General features: G+C 34.7%; 1 protein-coding gene across 1 annotated transcript; it reads right to left on the reverse strand.

The window, feature by feature from the left end:
* Window positions 1-409: 409 nt before the first annotated feature.
* Window positions 410-1930, reverse strand: LOC127241632 (uncharacterized). The gene has a single exon (XM_051260776.1). It carries the CDS (start codon window positions 1928-1930, stop codon window positions 410-412), a length of 1521 nt encoding a protein of 506 aa, XP_051116733.1.
* Between the last annotated feature and the right edge of the window lie 21522 nt (window positions 1931-23452).

Here is a 23452-nt window from a genome sequence, read left to right on the forward strand (position 1 = left end):
CTGTAACTCGGTCAACTCTGCAGTTGGCAGGTTTCCCGAAATGGTGTCAAACAGAACCTGCAACAACATCCTGCAACTTGCTCATATGCCAAAAATAGAAACAAAAGGGTTTGGCAATTTTGAATATGCCAACAATCTCCCCCTTTTTGGCATATGCAGCAAGGCATAATAAGCAGCAAACACACACACCATTCACACATCCACAGTCACAATCACAATCCTGTTAAGAGTTATTACAGACCATCAATTCTAACAAGCCACAAGCGGCTTTAACATCCAAATGTGTTAACAACAAAAAACAGGCAGAAAACAATAGATAGTAATACCAAATTCCTCCTCAACAGCACACACTCCCCCTGGCTTGCTGCATTCTCCCCCTTGCATTGCAGCAGAGGCCAAAAAGAGGTGGTCAAGGGTCGGCTTCCTCCGTACCATTACCATCTCCATCATCATCTGCATCAACGTCCTCATCATCGACGCTTCCAGGTTTGCGAGGCATCAGCCTCATGGCCTGTGCCACTTTTCTATTCTGAGCAATGAGAGCAGCAGACAGAGCAGATTGTTCCCTCATGACTTCAGTCAGTAGCGCCCTACACTTCTCTATGCGAGCATCGGCATCCAATGGGGCACCGAGAAGAAAGTCATTGTGAAGCTTTTTGAGGTTGGACTGGGCAATAAATGATCGAATGGGAAACACCTCCTCATCCGGTTCTGGATGAATTCCCTTGGAACTCAAGAACAAACAAATTAAACCGGGATAGGGCAATCGTGTCCATTCCACTTTTGAATCCGAACAAAAGTCAATCATCTTCTTGATTATCAAATAGCCAAAATTAATTAGCTCAAAATGTTTATCAATAGAGAAGATGAGAGTACCCATATCAGTGCTGATACTTGTATTGTTGGCGGTTGGTAAGATATTGCATCCACAAAGTCTAAAGAGACACTGATATTTCATTGTCAGCATTGTTCCAGTCACTCCAGAACGTCCAAATGACGAAGCATTTCCAGCAGATATGGTTCTGGCAACCTCCTTTGTTGATTCATCAATCAGCTCAGATGGCAGCTTATTTTCATCATTCGCCGGCAGTTGTAACAACTCATTGATCACTGCAGGGCTAAGTTCCAAAATTTTGCCACGAATATATATCTTATGATACCATAGAGAGTTCAGATCGAGTACCTTCCCACTCAAGTTGGCATAAAACTCCTTGACAAGGCGAGGACAGTAACGCTCCAATCCGGTCGCCCAAAACAACAAATGTTTTTCCTCAAGGAACGCACGAAATCCTACGTCGGTATACGCTCTCCGAATAAACTGAGCTTCTGAAATCACAGTCCTTCCAGCAAGAATATCCTGAGCATAACGACGCCCAGAAGCATAATAATATGCCTCATTCAACGCTTTATCTTCACGAACAGTAGGAGGATCAGAAACTCCTTTAGATTTTCGACTCTTTGCCTTAGTCCTTTTGAAAGTCTTTTTAGCAGGGACAGGGGCAGGGGCATTGCGAGATGAACTGCCATGTTTTCTTTTCCGGAGTCTGTCCAAAGCAGAGGACAGACGAAGAGAGTCCAACTCATCTTCTTCTTCTTCATCGATATCGGGGTGTTCCATAGGAAGAGCTTCTTCTTCCTCAATCACATTTTCAGGAATGACTTGTTCTACCTCTGTAGCTTCAAAATTCATATCCACGGGTTGGGGTACTTCTGTTCCAACTCCTTCAATGTCTTCATCAGGTACCTCTTCAAGCACAGCCTCACTTCCAGGTTCATCAACAGCAGGAACCTCTTTTGTGATTGTAGCATCCTCTGCATCACCGCCAGTAACAGTTTCAACTTCTTGAACATCAACAGGGTTCTCCTCAGTATTTTCTTCTTGTGTCCCAGCCATTTCAATAGCGACTTCATCTTCATTTGCAGTTTCCATGGGTGCGACTTCATTTAGATCAATTTCATGCACAACAACATGTTTCGCTACATGACCTTCAAGTCCTTAATAAGAGAATGATCTTCAGCAGTTGAGACAGCGGTTCCCTCATCATGGGCTACATCAGTTGCTGGAATCTCAACTTCACGATCAGGTTTTTCCATCACATGTTCATGAACGGTTTCAAGAACAGGGGAAAAACGTTCAGACAACTTTTTCCCTTTCTTTGTAGTTCCAACTTTCCTCTTTGAAACAGATTTCTGCTTAACATCCTTGGCAACTCTGCCGGAACGTGTTTTCACCATGGTTGGAGATTTTGAGAGAAAAACTCCTTCACAAGTTGAAATTGGGGTTTGGAGAGAAAGGATGAGTGATGTATGTGCACTCTGATCCGAAGATATAGATACAGGGGAATCAAAAAACCTTCACACGCAACCTCCATTAATTCCCATCAATCCAGGCGCGTGGGATGTCAGAGCGACGTTTTGACGTCGGAACACTGTCCAAGGCTGCAGACTCTGCAACCCTAAAAAGGCTATAAATTTCCCTTCCAATAATATTCTGCCACGTATTTCTCCTTTCCTTATATTTACCCAATATTCCAAAATATATCCAGATAAAATCCCATGAATATTGGACTTAATTCCTTCAATAATTCGCACTAGTTAAGGTATGAACACATACCTAATTCTCTTCTTAATTTCTCAAACCTCTCTGAATCCAATGCTTTGGTGAAGATGTCTGCCTTTTGAAAATTAGTTCCAATGTGCTGCAATTTGCACACTTCAGCTTCCACAAGCGTTCGGATAAAATGATATCGGATTTCTATGTGCTTCGTTCGACCATGTTGAACTGGATTCTTTGATATGCTGATTGCACTAGTGTTGTCACACCACAGTACAAACGACTCCTTCTCAATTCCATAATCCTTCAACATTTGCTTGATCCAAAACAATTGCGCACAGCAACTTCCAGCGGCTACGTACTCCGCCTCAGCAGTAGACAAAGCAATCGAACTTTGCTTCTTGGAACTCCAACTGATCAAATTTTCACCAATGTAGAAACATCCTCCCGTCGTACTCTTCCGGTCATCACAGCATCCGGCCCAATCGGAATCAGTAAATCCAATTAGATCAAGTGATGATCTCTTTGAATACCATAATCCAAGTTCGGATGTTCCATTAATATACCTTAAAATTCTCTTTGCGGCTTTCAAGTGAGATTCTTTCGGGGCTGATTGGAATCGAGCACAAACACCAACACAAAATGTGATATCGGGTCTGCTAGCTGTAAGATACAACAGACTTCCGATAATGCTTCTATACAACTTCTGATCGACATCCTTTCCTTCAGCATCTTTAGACAGCTTGTCCTGTTGTCCCAACGGTGTTCTAACAGTCTTAGAACTCTTCATACCAAACTTCTCAACCATATTCTTTGCATACTTTGTTTGGTTCAGAAATATCCCATCAGGACATTGCTTAATTTGTAATCCAAGGAAATATGTCAGCTCTCCAATCATACTCATCTCGAATTCTGAATGCATGAACTCTACAAATTCATCCTTCAACTTCTTTGCCGTTGATCCAAAGACAATATCATCGACATAAACTTGAGCAATCATAACATCAGTACCTTTATGTTTGATGAATAACGTCTTATCTGTGGATCCTCTGGTATATTCCTTTCCAATCAAAAAGGTAGACAATCGATCATACCAAGCACGGGGTGCTTGCTTCAATCCATACAAAGCTTTCCTCAATCGGTAGACATGATTTGGATAGAATGGATCTTCAAATCCTTTAGGCTGCTCCACATATATTTCTTCTTTGATCCAGCCATTCAAAAATGCAGTTTTGACATCCATTTGAAATAGAGAAAATCCAAGTGAGCATGAGATTGAGAGTAATAATCTTACGGCTTCAATTCTTGCAACGGGGGCAAACGTTTCATCATAATCAACTCCTTCAATCTGAGTGTATCCCTGTGCAACTAGCCGAGCTTTGTTCCTTGTGATATTCCCTTTCTCATCAGATTTGTTCTTGAATATCCACTTTGTTCCAATCACATTGATGTCATCTGGTCGTTCTACCAACGTCCAGACTTTGTTCCTTTCAAACTGATTCAACTCATCTTGCATGGCACTGATCCAGTATTCATCTTTCAGCGCTTCTTCAATGTTCTTTGGCTCAATGTTAGACACAAAGCAATTCATGCCAGCAAATTCTCTAAAATCAATTTGTTTTCCTCTGGTTCGACGACCTTCTTGTGGATCTCCAATGACAGCATCAATAGGGTGGTTCTTAGGAATTCTTGAACCATATCTCCTTACTTCAGCTTCAGATTGACATTCTCCAGGTTGTTCTGCAGCAGTGGTAACTTCAGTAGATTCATCTGCTTCACTCCAATCGAACAACATCGAACTCTCATCACGAGTTGTTTCTGGAATCTGGGGTAGAGGATTCTGAACCTCAGGTAAGACATTCTGATTCTGAATAGTAGGAAGAGGTATCAAGTCTTCATCATCATGTTGATTGACTGATTTCCTTTCCACACGAGAATCATCGAAAGTTATATTCATCGATTCCATAACTTTCTTCATCCTCTTGTTATAAACGCGATAAGCTTTGCTGTTATGAGAATAACCAATGAATATTCCTTCATCTGATCTTGCATCAAATTTTTGAAGATGACTCCTATCCTTCAAAATATAGCATCGACATCCAAATGTGTGAAAGTATGACACATTCGGCTTTCTTCCTTTCCATAGCTCGTACGGTGTGATCTCAGTGTGGGGTCTCAAATATACTCTGTTGATCACATAACATGCAGTGTTGATCGCCTCAGCCCATAAGTACTTTGCAACACCTTTGGCTTGCATCATTGATCGAGCCATTTCTTGAAGTGTTCGATTCTTCCTTTCGACTACTCCATTTTGTTGTGGGGTTTTCGGGGCTGAATACTCATGCAGTACTCCAAGATCAGAACAAAAACCATCAAACTTTTGATTCTCAAACTCCTTACCATGATCGGTACGAATTCGATTAACCTTTGATCTCTTTTCATTCATCAGTCTTTTGCACAATTTTTCAAAGGTATCAAAAGTATCTCCTTTCTCTTTCATAAAATCAACCCATGTATATCTCGAGAAATCATCAATGCAAACAAGTATGTATTTTTTACCTCCAAGACTGGGTGTATCCACTGGACCCATCAAATCCATATGCAGCAAATCAAGACAAATTTTGCTGCTTTGATGTTCCGACTGCGGATGAGAGACACGTTTCTGCTTTCCTCGAGCACAATCACCACAAACGAAGTTAGGTAACTTCGAAAACTTTGGAAGTCCTCTGATAATTCCTTGCTTGCTCAACTTCATCAAGCTCTGTTGGTTGACATGGCCAAGTCTTGTATGCCATAGAAGGGCTTCATCATCTTTTGAGATCAATGCAACATCCACTGGTTTGTCAAGTAAGTAGCAGTTGTTTCCAGTCATCACGCACTCTTTCTTGTTGTTGTAAACCTCACAAGCATCCTTAGTGAACTTCACTAACATCTCATCATCACATAACTGACTGATACTAATGAGATTAGTACTCAAGCCTTCAACAAAATATACCTTCGTCAACTTCGGTATACCTTTGGCTTCGAGAGAACCATAGCCCACAATTTTTCCTTTGGCTCCATCTCCAAATATCACTTCTCCACAAGTGTCAGCTACATAGTTCTTCAATAGATGCTTCTGATTCGTCATATGACGTGAACATCCACTGTCGAAATACCATCGGGATGAATTTGTTGCTTCTTGACTAGAAAGGATGACATTGCACATCATCTTAGATTGATTCTTCTTAGGTCTCCATTCCATTCTGAAATTCACCCTTTGTTTCAGCTCATCTGAGGGCCAATTAACCTTCTTTCCAGACATCAAATCCCTAGCCAGCTTGAAACAGTGAGATTCAGCATGACCAAATCGAAAACAGTATTTGCAGTTACTCTTCTGTTGTAACGACGCGTTGACACGTCTGTTCCTTCTGCGATTTTGATTTTGTCTCTCATTTCTGTTTTCTTTGGGACCTTCAGTGTTCTTCCCTTTTGCAGGTTTCTCTGGAATCTTCACATCAGTAAGCAAACCTCCTTTCACAAAGGTAGTTGGATTCACCTTCATGGATTCTTGATAACCAATCCCACGATGATCTCCAAATGACTTTCCAATTGATAAAACTTCATCGAGTTTGTCTTTTCCTTTTCTGAGTCTATCATTTTCTTCTCTCAGATCATCACATTTCATTTTCAACTGCTTGACGTCCTTCTGAAGTCCTTCATTGATTTCGAACATTTCTTGATTCACTTCCTCAGCTTTTTCAACTCGAGCTTCCAAACGGTAAACTGTGTTGATCAAATCCTTGTTTCTCTTAACACAAATTTTCTGTTCAGCTACAACTTCCTCATAAGCTTCCATTAGCTCATAGATATCCATCTCGATTGTGTCGTTGCTGTTACATTCTTCTTCAGGAACACTTTCTTTTCCTTTGCTAGATTTTCCTTCTTTGGCAACAAAAGCAACAACGCTTTCATTATCACTTTCATCTTCAGATTCTTGACTGCCTTCTTCATCACTCCAAGTAGCTTGAAATGCATGCTTACCTTTCTTCTTGAATGTAGCACATTCCACTTTCACATGACCAACTCCGCCACATGCAAAGCATTTCGGATCACTTGAGTTTTCTGGCCTAGAAGCAGTGTTGAACTTCTTCTTGTAGCTTTTATCATAAGCTCCCTTTTCTTTGTTGTAACCAACACTTTTGTGTTCTGGATACTTTCGTTGTTCTCCAGTTGTTTTACCACCATAGTGACCTCTGTTTCCAGAATTGTGGTATTTTCGAGCACGCTTTTCACTTATCATTCGAGACAACTTCTTGGACAGCAGAGACATTTCTTCATCAGATCCGACAAGCTCCAGATCTTCGGCAGTAAGAGCAATCCCTTTTGAACTTTCTTCTTCAATATGATTCATCTCCCAATTCATGAAAATACCATTCAATGTTTCAAGATTCATGTTCTTGGTTTTCTTCTTATCCTCAAGAGTAGAGACTTTGATTTTGAACTTTTTGTTCACACTTCTCAGCATCTTTCGAACCAGCCTTTGTTCATCATATACTAAGCCAAGAGCATATGCTTGATTTACCACATCTTTGAATCGAGTGTAGAACTCAGACATCGTTTCATCATCAGTCATTTTCAGGGCTTCGAACATACTTTCTACCCTTTGGAGTTTTGTTTCTTTAACTTCAGCAGTCCCTTCGAATGCATTTTCCAAGGCTCTCCATGCATCTTTTGCTTTCTTGCAGTTTGAGATGACACGAAACTGAACTTCATCGACAGAAGCAAATATGGCATTTACGGCTTTGGCATTTCCACCAGCAGCAATTTTTTCTTCAGGTGTCCACTCATTTTTTGACTTTAGAATGATAGTTGGGGGGTCGTTCTGAGTTTCTCCAGGCACAACTTTGGTTGGAGGAGTCCATCCAAGCTCTACAGCTTCCCAAGTTTCATCACCAAGAGTTAACAGATATGCCTCCATCCTATTTTTCCAGTAGGTGTAGTTGTTCCCATCGAACACAGGTGGACGAATAGACGAGATTACTTCACGACTCATCTTGAACCACGGACAGATCTACTCGGGGTATTGAGCACGCTGCTCTGATACCAGATGTTGGAAGTCGCGGAGAGGGGCGCGAAAGAGGTCCAACGCCTCCGAGTACCTTGCACAGCGGAACTGTGAAACGTTCGACGTAAACACAGCTTTACAACGTAGTTGTCTCGCGGTTATAACAGAGGTGTGTGTTCATGCACGAATCGATGGCTGAATATGTGCAAAAAGAAAAAACAACACACCAAGTTTGTTTACCCAGTTCGGTTTTCCAACCTACGTCTGGGGGATTCCAATCCAGGAGTCTTAACTAAACCAAACACTTGGTTTACACCATATAAGACACCAAACCGAACTACCCAACCTATCTTCTACCCAAGCTCCATTTAGTTTTACAAACTCTCATGGACTGGCTGTTACTCTACCGCAACAACTCCAGCAGGCCAGCGACCAAGCTAAGAATAAGGTTGTTTACCGGATGAATATCTTCTTCGGCTTCGACTCCAAGAATCCTTCTTCTCGTCTTCAATCCTCCATGGATGAGCTCTCTCAACACTCTAACAGGTGGAGAGAATACTTCTCTAAGTTCTGGTTGCTCACCCACGAATACAAACAAACATTCATATCAAATATATACACATTACACAAAAGACAAAAGTTGACTGTGACAACATTTTGGGCAGTGTGTTCAATGTCATTTAATGCCATCCAGTATGAGAGGACAATACATGCAGCTTCTCCTGCACGTCCTCTGTCCAATGCATATTCATTTGTCCTATTCCATTGAGTGTAGAACACACAAGATGCATCCAAAAGCTGTAACTCGGTCAACTCTGCAGTTGGCAGATTTCCCGAAATGGTGTCAAACAGAACCTGCAACAACATCCTGCAACTTGCTCATATGCCAAAAATAGAAACAAAAGGGTTTGGCAATTTTGAATATGCCAACAAAAATCATATCATCAATATTTCATATTTTTGTGTTTTAATATTTAAAAATATTTAATCATATTATTTTATTACTTTAAAAATAAATAATACTTTTATATATTTTTAATATAAAAATACTTAATTATCAGAATTCTTAAATTACTTTCTCCTCGTGCCATGGAATGAACTTGTTATTGTTGTGTTGTATTTGAAGTTTTCTTACCTATTTTATTAATTTATTAAATATATATATAATCATTAAATACTTGTTTTAATATTTTATTATTAGTATGGTAATATTTTACTAATTTAAATTTTAAAATTAAAATTATTGTAAATTTACTGAGGATCATATCAATATTTTATATTTTCATGTATTAAAAATTTAATATTTACACATACTTAAATCTTATTTTATTTATTTTTAATATAAACATATTTAATTTTTGCCCCAGATCCTATAAATAGTGGGAAGAAAAATGTTTATTATGTCGAAACATAATGGTCTTATTTATTTTGTTTAGAGAAAAAAATTTGAAGGAGAAACAATAAATTTCTGGATTTGAAGAATAATATACATAATAAAATAGAATAAATTATAAAATATTTAAACAATCAATTTAACAATTTTATTTATTAAGAAATATAGAATGTAATATAAATTATTAAGTACGTTAATTAGTTTTTATAAATAGTATTTCATATTTTTCTAAGCTAAAATTTTAAAATAAAATTATTGTAAATTTATTTAAGATCATATTAATATTTTATATTTATATTTATTCTTGTTATCGTTCATTTTAAAACAAATTAATATTTTCTATTATTTAATGTAAAAATAATAAATTATTGAGAATTTTGATTTTTTTTCTTTCGTAACTATCAGGAAGAGTTGAAATAGAATTGATTTTATTTATTTATTGTAGAGAGTTTTGTATTGTATTTATTTATTTATATAATGTATAATTAAATACATTATGATTTTCTATTCATAAAATATTAAATAAATTAATATATTTTTATTCTATTACAATTCTAATATCAACTAAACTAAACACAATTAATTTTCTAATAAGATTTTCTTAAAAATCATGCCCAAAACAAAGTGGCATAATGCCGTAGGACGGAGGGAGTTTAAAAATACAAAATTTAACAAAAAAAAAAAGAGAAGTATTTTATTTAATATACTCACATATACTCCTCTCTAATAATAATAATAATAACAATAATAATTACATCAATAAAAAATCCTAATCCTACAAATACAAATCTTATTTATTTTTTGTGTATGCATTTAGTAGCTTCTTTTCGTCGGCAGTCATTGCCATCATTTCAATATTCTTTGGCCGAGTTATTGCCGTCATTTCTTTGTTTTTTGGTCGAGCGGAATAGGATCCGTTTGGATAAGTTTATGAAAACTGCTTTTGACTTCAACTTCAGTTTATACTAATTTTTGTTCCAAGGTATAAATAACTTTTGGATTTCAAAATTATTTTTTTAAAATAACACTTTAGAAGATACTTTTGAAAAAAAATTGAAATAGCTTTAAAATCTAAATTATTATTATTATTATTATTATTTATAATAATAATAATAACAATAAAATAATTAAAGAATTAACAGAAAATAAAAAGAAAAATAAATAGTTTATTTATTATATTTTAATTAAATTAAAAATAAAGAAATATAATTGAAATAATACAAATATAAATTTTATTTATATAGTAAATAATTTAATATTTTTAAATATAATTTATAAAATATTAAAATAAATTGTAAAGTAAAATTGATTTAAGTCAATTATATTTTTAATTAGATCTTTATCATATATAATTAGAATTTAAAATATAATTTGTATATAGAATTTAATAAATATATTTTCAATTAGGTCAGGTAATTTAAAATTTTTAAATATAATTTATAAAAATATAATAATAAATATGTTTACATTAGTACGTCTTATTTAATAATTTTAATAATTTTGAAATATTTTAACTTTATTATATTCACATTATTTTTTATTTTATAATTTTTTTTTTCTATAATCCAAATATAAAATTAAACTCGTTTTAATTCTAACTCTTGTTTGTTAAGTTTAACTGTTTACCTATTGACGAGGACGTCAAATCTTTAAGCATTCAAATGCCCGTGGGACCCATCACTCGAAGCCGAGCTCGTCAGTTTCAAAAATCCGTCACTACATTGATCAGATGCTTTTTCATGGAGAATCAATTTAAGGTTGATGCTTGGAGACCACTTAGCCCTTACCTGACGCTCCTTCAATGGGACCCGCAAGAATTCCAATTGAAAGATCAAGAAAATCGCTAATAATGGAAGGTTATCAAGAGAATCATCACTTATGGAGAGAATCACTAATCATGGAAGTATATCAAGAGAATCCTCACTTATGGAGAGAATCACTAATCATGGAAGTATATCAAGGGAATCATCACTTATGGAGAGAATCACTAAATCATGGAAGTATATCAAGGGAATCATCACTTATTTCCTTTTATTATAAGTTCCCATATAGTATGATTCCATATCTAAAACTTCCCTAATTATTTATTTCCTTATAGTTAGACTTACCTTTTGGTTTGTTTCCTTTATTACTTGTTGCCTTTTATTTTCCTCAAGGACCTCTATATAAGGTCCTTACCTATCATTGTAATGCGCACCTTTTTTACATCTTGAATTGAATTTCACTTTTATATTTTCTAGTGTTAGGGAGTGATTTCCTCGCATTTAGAATTTCAAATCGGGTCTTTGGAGTGATTCCATCGGTTCGTGGCTTCCAATCCTTTGCAGTGGGATTTAGCCTATTGTTTGTGCTTTACCTATAGATTGATTTCAGGTCCGAGACTTATTCTCGTGGTTGGTTATCATCTATACTAATTCACATTCTCTGCACTATCTTTCTTCTTCTTTCTCTTTTCTTTTATACATATTCTTAATCCATTTGTTCTATTGAACTTTGTGGGTAAGAAAATTATGTTGGTTATAATTATACGCGGCCGGGCCGTGTCATCTGGTATCAGAGCTAGTTGATACAATCTCTTGATTGATATCACGGTTCTTATTTGAAAAAGAAAAAAAAAAAAGCAAAAAAAAAAAAAGTCAAAAAAAAGCAAAAAAAAAAAACAAAAAAAAAGAGGCAAAAAAAAAAAAAACGAAAAAAAAAAAAGTTATTATCAAATATTTATATTTGTTATTTACTTCTAGTTCTCGAATCATCTTTTCTTTTATAAAAAAAAACAAAAAAAAAATATCTATTTAGATTATTTGTCTTCTACCTTCATTATAAACTTATAATCTTTTGGTTTCCCTACTGTTTTGGATTTTTTGGCTATCGTCTTTGGGAGAATTCCATCGATTTGATTTGAGTCCTTTTTGCGAGACGGAGAGGTACATAAGGTGTGGAGTGATACACGAGAGTTCTAGTGAGGTTATTTTCTTTTTTTCTTCTATTTCTAATGGCAGGGGGTGAAGGATCCAATTCTCAACAAGTTGATGTACAAGGTCTTCTCAACACCATTCTACAAGAGTTCAAAACTCTTCACTATTCTCGATTGGAATTGATGAATAATAGGATGGATCAACTGGAAGAGAATCAACAAAAGTTACAGGAGAATATCCGACCGTTACCGGAAACTCAGAGGCGAAATGATGTTCAACCGCATTTGAGGCCAAGACGCAACATCCGGCCCCCACCCCCATACAACTTTGACGAACCCGATGATGAGGAGTTTGAAGGAAATTGGGAACGACGTAGGCATCATAATAACTATCACCGACGGGATGGGGATGAGGCTATCAACTCGATCAAGTTTCAAGTGCCGCCGTTCCAAGGAAAATCCGACCCTGAAGTATTTTTGCAATGGGAACGAAGGTTAGAATTAATCTTTGATGTTCAACAATTAACTGACCAACAAAAACTCCGTGTGGCTGTAATGGAGTTTTCAGATTATGCCCTTGCATGGTGGGACCAATTGAACATCAACCGCCGCAGAAATAGGGAGGCTCCAGTGCGTACTTGGACAGAACTTCGTACACTCATGCGGAAGAGGTTTGTTCCTCCTCATTACCATCGTGAAGTATTGCGGAGATTGCAGAGCATAGAACAAGGGTCTCGGTCAGTGGAGGAGTACTATGAGGAGCTTGAAACACTTCTTCTACAAGCCGATATCCATGAAGATCAGGATCAAACGATGTCTAGATTTTCGAATGGGCTTCAAAGGGATATTGCTAATGCAGTAGAGATGTACCAATACATGGACCTCAAGGAGATGGTACACTTGGCCATGAAGGTGGAGAAGCAACTAAAATCAAAGAGGATGCAAGGTAATCCGTTTAAACTTGCTCCAATTGTAGGGTCACCTAAAGCACCGCTTCCACAACATATCAACAAAGGAAAAGAGGAGTCCAATTTGAAGTCCTCATTAGAATCACCCGCAACAAAAGGTACTCCGGATACAAGTGCATCTACTCTTTCATATAGCCTAACTACCCCTCAATCTCTCAAATCTTCATCCTCACCAATAAATACATCTTCCCCGAGCCACTCTCAAATACTCTACCCTTCTACTCAAAAATCAAACACGAGTGTAGTGATTCAGGGTGAAACCAGCTGGAATCTTAAACACGAGAGTGAGAGGTCTAATCTTTTTATGTGTAGGAAGGAAGCTTTACGCTTAGAAAATAGAGTTCATTGTCTGCTATTACTTTTTAAACCTTTTTATTTTTCCATGAATGACTCTAACAAACTTCCATCTAGTTTTTCTAACTTATTGAAGGCGTATGATGATGTTTTTCCTGATGAAGTACCCCATGGTTTACCACCCACTCGTGGAATTGAGCACCAAATTGATTTTGTCCCGGGAGCATCAATTCCTAATCGGCCAGCCTATCGAGCCAACCCGGATGAGGTAAAAGAAATACAAAGGCAAGTGGAGGATCTACTGAGCATAGGTTGGATTCGTGAAAGTCTAAGTCCTTGTGCTGTACCTGTCCTATTGGTGCCCAAAAAAGATGGAGGTTGGCGCATGTGTGTAGATTGCCGAGCCGTCAACGCTATAACAGTTAAGTATCGTCATCCCATTCCTAGATTAGATGACATGCTTGATAATTTGTGTGGTTCTGCAATTTTTTCAAAAATTGATTTAAAAAGTGGTTATCACCAAATTCGGATGAATCAAGGTGATGAATGGAAAACTGCCTTCAAGACTTCTTTTGGTCTATATGAGTGGTTAGTTATGCCATTTGGACTTACTAATGCCCCAAGCACATCCATGCGATTGATGAATCATGTTTTACGGAATTTTATAAATAAGTTTGTTGTCGTATACTTTGATGACATACTTGTTTATAGTACTTCTATTGAAATACATGTTGAACATTTGCAAGAAGTTTTAGATGTTTTACGGGCTGAGAAGTTATATGCTAACTTGAAAAAATGCGACTTTTGTGTCGACAAGTGCAACTTTTTGGGTTTTATTGTAGGAAAAGATGGAGTATGTGTAGATCCTGCGAATATTGCAGCAATCCAAGAGTGGCCTACACCTACTAGCGTGCGTGATATCCGCAGTTTCCATGGCCTTGCAAGTTTCTACCGTCAATTTGTGCGGAACTTCAGCACTATTACAGCACCCTTAACTGCAGTTATCAAAAAGGAGGATAAGTTTGAGTGGGGAAGTGAACAACAAAATGCTTTTGATACTTTAAATTCGAAACTTACATGTGCACCCGTACTTGCTTTACCTGATTTCTTTAAACCGTTTGAACTTGATGCCTCTAGTGTAGGTATTGACGCCGTCCTCTCGCAAGAAAAGAGACCCGTTGCATTTTTTAGTGTAAAGCTACATGGCCCTGCGTTGAATTTCTCAACCTACGATAAGGAATTGTACTCCTTAGTGCAGGACCTGCTCACATGGCAACATTATGTACGTCCTCCAGAAGTTGAAGCAGCAATTCGTCGGTGTACAACGTGCTTCTCGTTGAAGTCTTCTGTTCATCCACACGGTTTGTATCGTCCGCTGCCTATTCTTGAATCCCCTTGGGTTGATGTTTCTATGGATTTCATATTAGGTTTGCCTAGGAGTAGTCCTGGTAAAGATTCAATATTTTTTGTGGTTGATCGATTTTCAAAAATGGCACATTTTATTCCATGCACAAAAACCACTGATGCTTTGCATGTTGCTTCATTATTTTTCAAAGAGGTTCTTAGATTGCATGGTGTTCCAAAATCCATTGTTTCTAATAGGGATTCTCAATTTTTAAGTTATTTTTGGAAAACACTTTGGGCTAAATTAGGTACACAATTAATGTTTTCCACATCACACCACCCACAAACTGATGGTCAAACAGAAGTTGTTAATCAAACTGTGGGAAGCTTGTTACGTGCCTTAGTTAATGAGAATTTGAAGAGTTGGGAAGAATTTTTAGCTCATGCTAAATTTGCATATAATCGTATGATTCATAGCTCTACAACTTGTTCTCCATTTGAGGTTGTTTTCGGTTTTAACCCATTAACTCCTCTTTATCTTACGCCATTGCCACGCAATGAGCACGTTTGTTTTGATGGCAGAAAAAGGGCTGAATTTGTCCAACAACTTCATTCTCAAGTTCGGGATGACCTACGAAAGGCAGCTGACAATTACGCAAAACAAGCTAACCGTGGGCGCAAGAAAGTTGTATTCGAGATAGGAGATTGGTTTTGGCTACACTTAAGGAAGGAAAGATTTCCAGAATTGCAAAAGTCAAAACTTACTCCCCATGGCGATGGGCCTCTTCGAGTGTTGGAACGCATTAATGATAATGCCTACAAACTTGAACTCCCAGGTGAGTACCGAGTTTATGCTACTTTTAATGTTTCTAACTTAAGCCCTTTTGATGCAGCGGATGAATATCTTGTTCGGGAGAACAAGAAAGCTTTTCAAGAAGGAGGGAATGACGAGGACGTCAAATCTTTAAGCATTCAAATGCCCGTGGGACCCATCACTCGAAGCCGAGCTCGTCAGTTTCAAAAATCCGTCACTACATTGATCAGATGCTTTTTCATGGAGAATCAATTTAAGGTTGATGCTTGGAGACCACTTAGCCCTTACCTGACGCTCCTTCAATGGGACCCGCAAGAATTCCAATTGAAAGATCAAGAAAATCGCTAATAATGGAAGGTTATCAAGAGAATCATCACTTATGGAGAGAATCACTAATCATGGAAGTATATCAAGAGAATCCTCACTTATGGAGAGAATCACTAATCATGGAAGTATATCAAGGGAATCATCACTTATGGAGAGAATCACTAAATCATGGAAGTATATCAAGGGAATCATCACTTATTTCCTTTTATTATAAGTTCCCATATAGTATGATTCCATATCTAAAACTTCCCTAATTATTTATTTCCTTATAGTTAGACTTACCTTTTGGTTTGTTTCCTTTATTACTTGTTGCCTTTTATTTTCCTCAAGGACCTCTATATAAGGTCCTTACCTATCATTGTAATGCGCACCTTTTTTACATCTTGAATTGAATTTCACTTTTATATTTTCTAGTGTTAGGGAGTGATTTCCTCGCATTTAGAATTTCAAATCGGGTCTTTGGAGTGATTCCATCGGTTCGTGGCTTCCAATCCTTTGCAGTGGGATTTAGCCTATTGTTTGTGCTTTACCTATAGATTGATTTCAGGTCCGAGACTTATTCTCGTGGTTGGTTATCATCTATACTAATTCACATTCTCTGCACTATCTTTCTTCTTCTTTCTCTTTTCTTTTATACATATTCTTAATCCATTTGTTCTATTGAACTTTGTGGGTAAGAAAATTATGTTGGTTATAATTATACGCGGCCGGGCCGTGTCACCTATGTTAGAAAATAAATGCATGGTTGATTGATTTAACTTATTCCTATCATATGAGATCATTAAGATTAATTTTCTGTGAATACGAAATGTTAGAAAATTGCTCTATTATTTTGACTTATAATCGTGTGTGCAATGTGCTTGGAATTAGTAGCATAATTTTGAAATTAAATTCTAGTTTTGTATTGAAATTGAATAATGTGACACATATTTCGGAATTGTCAAGTACATCTTTAGCGTAAGTAGGTCTTGAGGGTAAATGAAGGGCTGATTTTACGAAAATTATAAAAAGATCTTTAGTTGGTTTTAAAGTTGATATGAAACATAATTTTTATATAACTCAAGCTGATCTATGTCCGTTAGTTCTATTAATTATATTTATGAAAATAAAATGTTTTTTTGTATTAGTGGTTAGGTCATTTAAGCAATATATAGAAATATTGTGAAAATTTGAATAGTTTGACAATGATATGTTTTTAGTTGCGCACTTTTGTGAAAATTGTGTTGATAATAAACAAACTAAAGTCCATATTCCCTTACACTATATTGAAAATTGTGAATGTTCTAAATATGTCTTAGATTATATACATTCTAATTTGTGGGAACCTCTTGTGAGTCTACTTTTGGTGGTTATTTTTTAATCATTGTTGATGATTTTTCAAGAAAAACTTGGATTTTCTTAATGAAAAATAAATCTGAAGTTTTTGGGATTTTTAAAATTGGAAAATTTAAGTTGAGACTGAAACGAGTAAAAAAACATAAATGTCTTCAAACTGATAATGGTTTAAGTTTTTGTAAGACCTGGTTTGATAAATTTTGTGTGCAAACTAGTACTTAAATGATTAAATTTATCCCCATGGCACCCCAATTTAGTGGTGTGGCCGATAGGATGAGTCGGACCCTTTTGAAAAGGGTTAGAAGTCTTTTGACTTTATCCGATTCATCCGAAAATGTTTTGGGATGAAGATGTAGTAACAACATCTTCTTTGATAACTAGATCACCCTCTATTCCCCCTTAAAAGTCTATCCCCCGAAAGTAAATGGTTTGGTAGAAAAGTCGACATTTTTAATGTTTGTATATTCGGGTGTTATGCTTTAATATATATTTGCACTGATGAATTTGATTTGAAAACTGAAAATTGTGTTTTCTTAGTTTATGGTGTTACGGGATATAGATTGTGGCTTTGTTCTAGACCCATATTTCAAACTGTTATTAATAATAATGTGACATTTAATCAAGATTATATGCCACATTAGAAATTTGAAAAATCTGAGTTAGTTATTTCTGGACTTAGTGAAATTAACACAGTTATTAATAATACTCCAAATAAGGTAGACCATGATATGGTTGAAATAGAACAGGGAGAAAATAAATCTGTTATATCTAATTTTTGTTTTCCATATGCTGCCGAGTAATAGATTATTTGTGAATTTCAAAGCGTGCAATTTGATAATGTTGATATTGCTGATATTAATTCTGAAATTGGTTATAGTGTGTAATCTGTTGCTGAAACGACTGTTTTTCAAAACGAAAAATAAAGATACAAAAAAGAAAATCAATCTGTTTTTTGTACTAAGTATGCTGTTGCTAATTATGAAAATATGTAGTCTTGTGATGATAAACTTCTAAATGTTGATTTTGAATATGAAATTCATGTTCTATATACTAATAGTATGCAAATTGATGTTGAATCTGTTTATGAGATTGACAATGATAATACTGTTTTTGTTGCCAATCTTTTGAAAATCTAAAAACTTTTGCTGATTATAAATATGTGAAGTTTTGTGATATACATGTAGATAATATTTGTTATGAATCAAAACACTGACATTTTAGTTGATGTTGATTGTGAAAACTGCTGACCAACAATCTGAATTTTTAAACTAAAATACGGTTAAAGTCTAACTCTCACACCATCAGGTCATCCTTTTCTTCTTTTTTTTTTTTTTTATTTGTATATTGTGTGGTACATATTTTTGTTGTAAGACACAATTACAGTGTTTAGTAGCTTTGTTAATAGTTGAATTTGAATATTTCTTATTGGTGAAGATACAATGTTTTGGAAAATTAATATGTTTGTATCTTGTATGAAATTTGTATGCTTTGATACATTTGATTAGTCGATACTACTTGTGTGTAGCTTTACATTTTATTGTGTATCATAGTAGTTTTCTATATTATTTTTAAACTTAACTTGATTTCAATTATCTTTGTGCAAAAGAGTAAGTCAACATTTGACTAAAATGACTTTTAAATGAACTAAAAGACTAAAAGCATGCTTGGACAGTAATGACACCCCTTAAAGCATATTCTCCATGCAAAAAAAAGTGAAGATTTGTGGAGTTTTGGGCCAATGAAATAAAGAGGTCCAATTACACACAACTCATGACCCGCCACCCGAAATTCGGATCCTGTAACCACAATCCGATCCGGTCTAATGTGAGACTCATTATTTGCCGTTGGATCGAGGGTTTCTCTATGAACCGTTGGATCGGCTTCCTAATCTGAAATGTTATCTACTGACACCTAGTGGATGACAGCCTGTGACCGTTTTATCTATATTCTTTCATCGTTTATTTATTTATTTACTACTTTCTTTCTTCTATTACAACTATTATAGTACTATAAACTTTTATTTTGTTATGGTTCTAAATTAATTTGAAATTAATTGTATATTTGAATTTTTATTTATATACTATATTTGTGTTATATTTATAAGAAAAAATAAAATATTTTTATTAAAAATTGTTTAAATAAATAATATTAATTTAAATTTAAATAGGTAAAAAAATAAATATTTTATTTTATTTTATTCATTTGCAAATTTATTTATTTTTAATTGCATTTTTATTTTCTGCTATTAAAAAGGACTCAAAAGTATAAATAAAGGTTCTATCCATCCCGATAAAAACGTAGTCCCTCCAACCCAAATTAAAGAGACCATTGAGTTTGTAGTAGATTAAAAACTAAGGGGCTGTTATAGTATTTATATATGATAGAATTTATTGTATTTAAGATTTGGAATCCTATCCGGTGTTTGGTGAGTAAGATTATTGGGATTTATATTTCTCAAATTCAGTTTGTTTTGCAGATTAATTGAAGAATTTGAATTTTTATATTTAAAATGAATTGTCCCCCAAAATTTGTATTTGTTTTGATAAAATAAACCCATATATCAATTTTCTAAATAGCATATGCAATTTAATTATAAAATAACAAAAAACCCAATCAAATCAAATAATTAGTATTTATAAAAACAAATCATCCTGCATAATTCACAAAAACAAACCATCCGGCACAATTAGTATTGAGAGCATCAAATAAACATTAAAACAAATCAAATCAAATAATTAATATTCACAAAAACAAATCATTCTGCGTAATTAGCATTGAGAGCATCAAATAACATTCAAATAAACAAATCAAATCAAATAATTAACATTCACAAATGGGCAGCTGCAAAATTGGAGCATCTCATTTCATAGTGTTTAAAATTTGTTAGATGACCACTTCATCTAAAACACTTCAATTTAATACAACTAAACTAAGCAAATGCAACAAGCCGATCATATATTATAAACAATAACAACACAATACCATCATCCAAATGCCACAAAAATGTAATATTTTAGGACATTCGATCTATATAGATTCCCAAATCAACTAAACAAGTATTAACACATAGTTTATAATAATTCATAAACTAGTTAACCAACACAATAGTTTTATGGCAACCCAATTAAAACAATAACCCAAAAAAGATTCATATTCAAATGATACCGAACATTCATTGCTCCAAAATATACTTGACATAAGCCACTTTGTCAGCCTCATCCAAATCCCAAAACAATTTGACCTTCTCAATATCAGCTCGTATTTTTTCACATGCTTTGATTTTTTCAATTGTAGTCAAATCTTGCATCTTTGAGATTTCTGATGTGTTCATAGAACGCTTATTATCAAAGTCCTCCTCTTGTTCAACTCCCTTACTTAGTGTATTAGACATTTTTTCAATTCCACCACCAAGAAGCATAACTGCATCTTGAAATACTTTGATCTAGGATCAACTCGGCTTTTTCTTTTCTTACTTTGACTTGATTTTACAACTTCGAAGGAATCTCCATCAGACTCTTGTGTTTCTTCTTCCTTGTCAGCCTCATTTTCCATCTCAACAAAATCTTGAACATCATTTCCTTGAGCCCTGTCTTGTCCAAATACAATGCACAACTCTTCATAATAAGGAATCACTTTGCTTTGCCATTTTTTAGCTCCTTCATTCACCTATTTCATACCACATGATTATATAGTAATTCTCCATATCTAACAATAATTATTTAACCTTTTTACCTTAATATATGCATCCCAAACCTCAAGTTCAGCAACTAGACAATAAGTAATTGGATCGTAGCCAAATCCACTAGTATTCGATCCATTGAGCATGTCATGTACAATTTGCCAATCTCTTTTCATCACTTTTAGTTTTGATTCAATATGAGGTTTACCTAACAAACTTGAATTTGGTAGTTCTTGATTTAGTACTTGTTCCAAATGTATTAGATATCCCGTTTTAAAGCCATTGTCAGATTTATATTGACCACCATTGACCATGTTTGCCAAAGCCTCTACAAGTTTTGTTTCCTCAATATTTTTCTAGGTTCAATAGTGTCGTCCTTCACTCAGCATACCTACAATATACATGAGTATATTTAAAATAATCCTACTAGCAACATATATAACAAACTATAACAATTATTAAGTAATTCAAAGATATACATAAAGACAATAGCATGCAGTATTATCCGAAATAAGATAAAAATAAACACTTACTTGAATAGCAAAACTTGTAATATTGAGAAACATGTATGGACTGCAATATCACTAAAGTAGTACTTAAAGTAGTATTATTGCAACGAATATCTCTAAGATAATATAAGTCTAGAAATATGATCTCAAATAGTTTTTTTTTTAAAAAAAAAAACAATATAGGAAGGCAATAATCCAAGATTAGTGGGAAGCTTTTCGAGTCTGAAATATAGACTCAGCTAAATTATTTCTAAATGCAGTCCACTCGTTTGAAGCATAAATAGAAATATATTACCCTCCTCTTCATCCCCATCATCTCCTGTTCCTTCATCCAATGTGAACGTAGCTTCCAATGGATCAATGATCATTTCTTGTCTTATAAAATTATGGAGAAGACAACATGCCATAATGATCCTATTTTTTAATTGAATGAGATAAAAGGATCTGTCACTTAAAATCTTTCATCTTTCTTTCAAAATCCCAAAATATCGTTCTATAACATTTCTCGCAGATGAATGCTTCAAATTAAAAAACTCCTTTGCTGTTGTAGGTTGGTATCCATCACGCCAATAATTCAAATGATATCTTTGACCCCTATAAGAAGATAGAAAACCCTCCCCATTTGTGTAGCCAACATCAACCAAGTAATAGTAATAATAATAATAATAATAATAATAATAATATTATTATTATTATTATTATTATTATTATTATTACTATTATTATTACACTGAATAAACCTGTATTATGAAAATTATATTTAATACATACCTGGTCTTGGAACTTTCAACCCGTCAGGTCTAATAAGAGCATCCCAAATTACTCTACTATCAGCTGCTGATCCTTTCCATCCAGATAATACATAAAGAAACTGCATATCTTGAGAACACACCCCTACCACAATTGTTACGACGTCATTCTTTCGTGTTCTATATCTAGGTTTGTCTTCAAGAGGTACTAAACACTTTATATATGTCCCATCTAACGCCCCAAGACAATTCTAATACAAAAAACTGTTATTAATTATTTTTACAAAAATCAAATTACATTTAAAAAAAATGTATAAAGAAGTACATATCTACCTTAAACCATTTCCATCTCGAATCGGTTGAGTTTTTAGGAACCGGTTCCGGTTTTTAAGCAAGTGTGAATGTAATCGTAATACCGCATTACAAAAACGAGTAAAATACTTATGGTTTTACCAGAACGATAGAAACAACTAATTAGTGTTCGATTCTTTACATTATGTGCAATAATACGAAGAAAGATAGCAACTTGTTTTCCAATACTAACCGTCCTACTTTCTTGCAACCCACCTAATGTTTCCAGCATCCCAGACAATTTTGAAAAACACTTCCGGTTCATTCTAATTTCTAATATGGCTAGCGTATCACTCTCATAAACAAGCCTATGCAATATCGGGTATCGATCAATCTTCAGAGAAAGGTTTGAAATTCAAGGTTTATATTTTTTCCTTCGGACTATTAATATCCAACTTGATAAAATAAAGAATACTACAACCATGGAAACTCCATAACAAGATTCCATGTAATCTTCCATTCTTCTTTCTTTACGTTTGCGTATGCTTAAACTTAATCGAGGCATATCTTGCAATAAAAATAAAAATACATGCAATGAGATACCACAAAAATATACCAATAAAACTACAAAGGGTATTGCCTATAAATTGAAACAATAGTTAGAAGAAAATAATAATTATTAACACAGACAAACAATAAAATAAAATAAAAATACAATACATGGAATAATACAAAATTGGAATTAAAAAAATAGAATAAAAAAATTTTGAATAAAAAAAAAATCATCCGTACCTATTGCAATTAATCGAAGAAGAAAATACTGGAGAAGAAAAAATATAAAAGAAGTATTATTAGCGCTTTACTAAAAAAAATTAAAATTAAAAAAGAAATATTGCGCATAACATAAAAAAAAAAAAAAAGAAAAAAAGATGATAATAAGTTTATATATGTACTCGGAATCCGGTGAAGTAAAATGGTGGTGGGAGGAAAGATGGAAAAGAGGCAGCGATAGAGAAGAAGAATAAGACGAAAATGCAAATGCGACAAAGAGACAAGAAGAACGGTCCTCAGGAGCAATTCCGTAAATGCGAAAGAAAGGAAAAGGGTATACCTGTAATTGGAATCCGGTTAAGTGAATCACAGTAGGAGAAAAGATGATGAGAAGAAGCGAGAAGAAGAAGACGCATTTGCAGAAGAAGCCAGAAGAAACTTCTGCCAGAACAAGAAACATGCC

This window comes from Andrographis paniculata, unplaced genomic scaffold (assembly GCF_009805555.1).
Source record: "Andrographis paniculata isolate CXL003 unplaced genomic scaffold, ASM980555v1 Contig83END, whole genome shotgun sequence".
Classification (NCBI taxonomy): Eukaryota; Viridiplantae; Streptophyta; class Magnoliopsida; order Lamiales; family Acanthaceae; genus Andrographis; species Andrographis paniculata.

What these genes read in the sequence shown, in the direction of transcription:
- LOC127241632 (XM_051260776.1), bottom strand. Translation starts at nt 1,930, where the DNA reads ATGGAAACTGCAAATGAAGATGAAGTCGCTATTGAAATGGCTGGGACA.